The sequence below is a fragment of the Mesitornis unicolor genome, unplaced genomic scaffold (genome assembly GCF_000695765.1).
Source record: "Mesitornis unicolor isolate BGI_N332 unplaced genomic scaffold, ASM69576v1 scaffold6222, whole genome shotgun sequence".
NCBI classification, from domain to species: Eukaryota; Metazoa; Chordata; class Aves; order Mesitornithiformes; family Mesitornithidae; genus Mesitornis; species Mesitornis unicolor.
This window is the reverse complement of record NW_010169781.1, coordinates 34,720-41,535: the sequence shown is the minus strand read 5'-3', so window position 1 is coordinate 41,535 and position 6,816 is coordinate 34,720. Positions and strand designations below refer to the sequence as shown.

At 49.4% G+C, this 6,816-nt stretch overlaps 1 protein-coding gene across 1 annotated transcript in view; it reads left to right on the top strand.

The window, feature by feature from the left end:
• Nucleotides 1-6,816, top strand: part of BZRAP1 (benzodiazepine receptor (peripheral) associated protein 1) — a 48,367-nt gene that overhangs the window by 30,976 nt on the left and 10,575 nt on the right. The window contains exons 20-23 of the mRNA XM_010179465.1: nt 29-54; nt 2,554-2,625; nt 2,994-3,032; nt 4,035-4,138. Coding sequence (XP_010177767.1) covers nt 29-54; nt 2,554-2,625; nt 2,994-3,032; nt 4,035-4,138 — 241 coding nt within the window. The remainder of the gene's footprint in view (nt 1-28; nt 55-2,553; nt 2,626-2,993; nt 3,033-4,034; nt 4,139-6,816) is intronic.

Below are 6,816 nucleotides of genomic sequence, written 5' to 3'. Positions count from 1 at the left end.
GCCAGCTCCTGAAGCAGGGATTCCTCCGTGCTGACACACCAATGGAGAGCATAGGTACTGTATCTCCTTTCCGTGTGTGCTGTGCTATTGCCAGCAGAGAAATCTGTTGAAATTTCAGCAAAGAAATTTGCTGAAATGTGGAAAGCTCAGTTGTGCTGTCAAGCTGTGTGGCCAGTGCAGCTCACCAGAACGATCTCTAGGGCTGCTCCCTGGGATCTGAAGGTGTGTTTAGTGGCTATTGCAGTAGCAAGGAGGGAGGTCTCGATGGATGAGGGTGGCAGATGTCCTGAAGTCTCGGTTCATAGCTGACTCTACTGCAGCACCGCGCTGCCCAAGGCTGCGTTTGCAGCTGGACTTGCTCCTGTGCTTGAGGTGTCGTGTCTGTGAACTCAGCATGGAGTGTGAGTGAGGCCTTTCCTTGCTAGAGAAGGGGAAACAAAAAAGTCTGAAGAGCAGCTGAAGGATGTGAAGCAGAGTTTTCACTTCTGTGTTCTCTCCTCTGTTGTGCAAGTCTGTAAGGGAACCCATAGAGGTGACCCTGCTTCTGGGTGAGAGACTCTGTGACGTGGGAATACGAGGGAAGATGGGGAGACACTCATGGGGAAGGGGAACGAAGGGCATGAGACGGCAAGGTAGGCAGTCAGGACTGTACAGGTCTGGTCCTGGGGCTCCTCCTCACTCCCTCCCTGAGGTACATGGTTCAGTGTGTTATGCACTGCTGAGACTTTGCTGTTTCTTCCCACTCGTGCCCAGGGAGAGGAGAGGAGCCTTCCCTGGGATGTGCAGCTGTTGGAGTGTGGTCCGTTAGGCTGCAGTTCAGTGGCTGTGAGCTGCCCCAGGACTGCTGTCAACACACTGGTGTCCCACTGCCTGTCCCTTATCCCTCCCATCTCTCATCCTGCACCTCTCTGTGTGCTCTCTGCTACCAGTGGAAATCGTTTGACCTGCTCCACTTGTTAAAACAAGAGGAAACTCTTGTTTTGGCTGGCCACTGTTTCCCTACCAGTTGCAGCAGGGCAACAGAGCATCACTGTGGGTCTCTTACCCATGGCGAAGGTAAGCCCTGACTTTGAGCTGTTCCTCTGCCTCTCAGGCAGTGGAGGGAAAAACCACAAGGAAGCCAAAAGGAAAAAAGAACCCAAACAACAAAAACCTCCAAACAAACGAGAAAAAAGAAGCAATCCAACTTGTTTCCATTTCCCTGCAGTGAGAACCCAGTATCCAGCCCTAGAGGCCAAGGGGCTGGAAGTGCTTAGCTCCTCACTGGATTTCTGGAAGGTTGATCCTGAGGAGCACAGGGATGGAGGGACCCTGTTGCTTTCACTTTGTGGCTATGTGATTTCTGTGGTAGGTTTGTGTCCTTTTGGACTCCCTCGTCTCTAGGGAGAGCAGAGATTTCAGTAAGGCTTTTTTCATACTTGAGGCATTCATAATGTTTCTCCTGTGGTGCCAAGAGGTGGATCCATGCCTGTTGTGGCCTTTGTTGCTGTGCGGATATACAAGGCTCTGTCCCTGTCCCACTGCCTGCTCTCAGAATAGTAAAGGAACTTGATAGCTCTGAGACTTCATGAAACACAGTGGGTTTGAAAGTTTTCAGGAGGGTGGTGGTAGTGAAAGAGATGTACGTTACACGTGCGTGCAGAGAGTAAACCTTGTTTCACAGAATCACAGAATCGCTCGGTTGGAAAAGCCCTCTGAGATCATCACGTCCAACCGCTCCTGTCTACCCCCTAAACCATATCCCTAAGTACCTCATCTACCCGCTCCTTAAATACATCCAGGGATGGTGACTCCACCACCTCCCTGGGCAGCCTGTGCCAGCTTCTGACGACCCTCTCAGTAAAGAACTTCCTCCTTATCTCTGACCTGAACCTCCCTTGGCACAGCTTGGTGCCGTTTCCCCTTGTTCTATCCCCCATCACCTGGGAGAAGAGACCAGCACCCACCTCTCTACAACCTCCCTTGAGGTAGTTGTAGGTGGTGATGTAGGTGGTTTCCTTAGGCAGCTGGGCTGTATGTACTGTTTTCCTGCTACTATAAACCCATATTACAGCCTCATAACTCCAGTGTCTTGAAGGGGTTGGTCTGGAAACTCCTTCTGCAGGCTCATCTGGGGCACGTCGAGTACTGATCCTACTCAGTGCAGAAGTTTTAGCTGGAGACCTCCCAGGGTCCCTTTCCACCTGAGTGAGTTGGTGGGGTTCACCTCACTTGGCATTTTTCAGGTGTTAATGGTACAAGGTTTTATTTTATCCGGCTCTTGAAAGGTAAATTGCAGTGAAGTAGGGAAGTTTGTCGATGTGTACCGTGATGCAGCTACTGGGCATAAATACGGTGTGGATTTGTGTGGATTTGGGATGTGGATCACGCCTCACCTGATTCCACATACGAGAAATAGAGGTTTGGGCTTTGCCCGTAGAAATCAGTGTCTGCTTCCCGGGGGAGGCATGTCCTGCTGCTCTGTTGCCTGTTCACTCTTCAAGATGCTTTTCACTTTCCGTTCACTGTCTGTTTCTCTTGTCTATTTATTTGCTTTTTTGGATTTTTATTAAGGAAATGGCACATTTTCTCCACCTCCACGCCGCCAAACCGTCCCTCCTCCAAAACCTAGACGCTCCAAGAAAGGTCTGTGTCACCCACTGCTTCCTCTTTGATTTTTGCGATAGGATTACAGACTGCATTGAATTTTTACTACTTGCTTACAGGACCCTCAGATGTTTGTCTCTGTACAACTGCTAGAAAGTGGAAAGAGAGCCCATCCCTTTGCTGCTGTTAAGTTTTTAACAGCAGTGATGTCTTTTATAGTTTTGGAGCTTGACCTCTGCTTCCTGTTACGTCCCTGAGTCATGGTTACTGACTTTGAGTTGCATGAACAGTTTGCTTCTGTTGTTTGCTGCTGTGGTCTTTGTTCCTTTTATTGTTGTTTGTCAGCTGTGTGGTGCGGGCACTTCTGAAAGGTGGATACCCACTGATGAGATGTTTTCTTCCCCAAGCAGGGCTGGATAAACAGGAGAAGCACAAGTCTCCTCCAGGTGAGAACTGCTCTTTCATGCAAGGGTGGGTACGTTGGTGTGATTGTAACACAGACACGTTTTGCAGTCAAGGGCCAGTGCAAGACCCTGCAGTACTCCTTCAGCACTGTAAGAAAATGGTCATTCTCAGGAAAGACGAGTTTTGGTTCTTTTATTTAGTAGTGGATCCAGTTGTCTCTGACTAAGCAGGGGGTGTTTGATGGGGGAGAGCATGCATGGTTGTGCTTTGGAGGAGCAGGGAAATCTCTTACTCATCTGATACTGCAGTCTTTAAAATGCAGGGTCCCTTGAGGGAGTCCTTAGTCATCTGTTGATATCCACAGAGGCCAAGCCTGTACACCCCTCGCTAGCCCATCCAGTGTTGACCTGAAGCAGTGATTAAATCCATAAGATGAAGGATTGGACGTTGTGTGTTTGCTGTAACACCAGACCACTTCTGTAGACTCAGAACGGTCTGTACGCAGTGGGGCTGAGCCGGCAGGTGGTTGTGAAGATGCCGTGTTCCCTGGATGCCGAGTCCTGCCCTTCCCCTTGTGCTGAGCCGTGCGCTGCTGTGGCTGGGCTGCCGGTCGATGTTGTCCAGGGCTCTTGCTGTTCCCCTGGCACTTGGAGGATAAATTCTGTAGCTCCATAGCAGAGCGTGGAGGGAGCAGAAACGTCCGTTTGGGACACTGTGAAGAGACTGCTGTCCTCTGAGTGTATATACGTGTGTGTGTGTGTGTGTGTGTGTATGTTTGTATATGGACCAAACCATACCTGTATATGTAGACAGGGCACCAGGCTGCTGGAATGTGGAGGTGTCCTCAGTTCTGTCCTTGTGAGATGATACAGGAGATCGGAAAACTGCTTCTCCTGGGGCCTCTAAGATATCCCTGCCATTTACTTCCACCTGGTATTTTTTGTGCTCAGCCCATTCCAAGAACAGTGAAGGAGTTGCTGTGATTTGGGATTTTGTCATAGAACTTCCAGGTCAGGATACTCTGTTTTATTTTTGCCCTGTAGGCCAGAAGCATGAGGACTTTGAAGCTGAACTGCTGACTCCTCGAAGTATGGTGGCTGTCTTTGACTATAACCCTAAGGAGAGCTCTCCAAACGCAGACGTAGAGGTAACAACCAGCTCCTCACTACTCTTACAGGCTTCTTTTTTCCTCTTTTCTGCTGTCTCATGACACTTAGCATTTGGTCAAAACCAAGATGATTATAGCTTGACAATAGAATGGCTAAAAAAGGGATGGCCGAAGTCATAAGATGTAGAGTTTGCTGGTATGTTCTCTCATGCATTCTCTGGTAACAGTGCAGTTATCTGTGAAGAATATGAAGCAATAATTTTCAGTTTTTGTCTCAGTGAAACTCTGTGAGCTTCTCATGGCCTTGTAGCATCCTGTAGTGCTTAGGATTTCGGAGATCTGGGACAGGAGAAAGCAGCCCCTGCTGTTAGCAACTGATGCAGGGCACCCTTTGGTGAAAGGAAAAATTTTCTTAAGAGTCTGAATGGACTTCTGCTGCTATAGGTGAGCATGGCTTTTGTCTTAACTGCCTGTGTAGGTCTTTATGCTTTTTTGAACACTTCCAGGGATGGTGACTCCACCACTTCCCTGAGCAGCCTGTTTCACTGATTGACCACTCTTTCAGTAAAGACATTTTTCCTACTATCTGATCTAACCCTCCCCTGGCACAACTTGAGGCCATTTCTTCTTGTCCTGTCACTGGTTACAGGGAAGAAGAGACCAACACCCACCTTGCTACCCCCTCCTTTCAAGGAGCTGTAGAAGGTGATAAAGTCTCCCCTCAGTCTCCTTTTCTCCAAACTAAACAACCCCAGCTCCCTCAGCCGCTCTCCATAATCCTTGTTCTCCAGATCCTTCACCAGCACCGTTGCCCTTCTCTGGCCACGCTCCAGCCCCTCAATGTCCTTCTTGTAGTGAGGGGCCCAAAGCTGAACACAGAATTCAAGGTGCGGCCTCACCAGTGCTGAATACAGGGAACGGATCCCTGTACTGTACCCTGCTCCTGCTGGCCACACCATTGCTGATGCAGGCCAGGATGGCATTGGCCTTCTTGGCCACCTGGGCACACTGCTGGCTCATGTTCAGCTGCTGTTGACCAACACCCCCAGGTCCTTCCTGCCTGCTCTTCAGCCACTCCTCCCCAGGCCTGCAGCACTGCATGGGAGATCTAACCCTCCCCTGGCACAACTTGAGGCCATTTCTTCTTGTCCTGTCACTGGTTACAGGGAAGAAGAGACCAACACCCACCTTGCTACCCCCTCCTTTCAAGGAGCTGTAGAAGGTGATAAAGTCTCCCCTCAGTCTCCTTTTCTCCAAACTAAACAACCCCAGCTCCCTCAGCCGCTCTCCATAATCCTTGTTCTCCAGATCCTTCACCAGCACCGTTGCCCTTCTCTGGCCACGCTCCAGCCCCTCAATGTCCTTCTTGTAGTGAGGGGCCCAAAGCTGAACACAGAATTCAAGGTGCGGCCTCACCAGTGCTGAATACAGGGAACGGATCCCTGTACTGTACCCTGCTCCTGCTGGCCACACCATTGCTGATGCAGGCCAGGATGGCATTGGCCTTCTTGGCCACCTGGGCACACTGCTGGCTCATGTTCAGCTGCTGTTGACCAACACCCCCAGGTCCTTCCTGCCTGCTCTTCAGCCACTCCTCCCCAGGCCTGCAGCACTGCATGGGACTGTTGTGGCCCAAGTGCAGTGTCTGGCACTTGGCCTTGTTAAACCTCATACAGTTGACCTCGACCCCTCTGTCCAGCAAATGGGTAGCTCTGTTTCAGGTGGAAAGATTGCAATGCAGAATTCTTTCTGAAAAAAAAAAGCCGAAACAGCAACAGTTTTTAAATTAGAACACGCTCTGTTCTCTTTCCTCCATAGCAGTGTTAGTCTGAGCAAGCACAAACCTGGGGTTTGGATTCAGATTCTTTCCATACATCCAGAAAGTTGTGTGTGGCCAAAAGGTGGCACAGTTCAAGGTAATACTTGCCTCCCAAACTGGGTGTTTCATGAGCAAGACAGTCTGCTTCTGAGGACAGAGCGTTTTAAGGATGGTGGATTATCTTGGGAGAGATACCATGAGAACATATATCAACCAGCATCCATGTGGGTATTCATACATCCATCTGTCCAAAGAACACTTTTGAGCCCTTGTCAGGAAGAAGATGACCTTTTTTTTGCGGTGATTTGGTCTTCATAGAACCTTCCCTGTGGACAGAGCTCAGATTGCCGAAACAAGCTCATGCAGCTCTGTGGCATAGTTGGAGATACTCCCTGTTCACACTCCCAGAAAATTTGGTCACCTGTTTTGCTAGAGGGCTGCAGTTGCTGTTTGTGAACTTGCACCAAGATGTAGTAGGATCAGCTGTGCCGTCCTGTTTGTGAGTGAAGTTCCCTGCAAGTGTCTTTCTGCTAGAACAGAACATTCATAGCCAACAGTAAGACCATGCAACCTCCAAAGATAAATTGAGTAGCAGGGATGTAATAAGGTAAATATATTAGAGGTAGGTCCCTTCTAGCTAACACTTCTGTGAAGTGCATGTAAAGCCAGTGGGACGCAGCCTGTTTGGAGACTGCACCTTTCCTATCCTAGAGCAGCTTTTTTGCTGTAACTGGGCTGTTTCTTCCACCAGATGAGACTGTTTACACCTTTGTCTTTGCTCTTGTGCTCCATGGAGTGCATGTTGGGGTGGCTGACAGGACAGATGGATCTGAAGGGTCATGTGTTGTGTGGTGATGGTCTGTTTCCAGGTCAGATTTTCCCATTTGTATGCATTCCT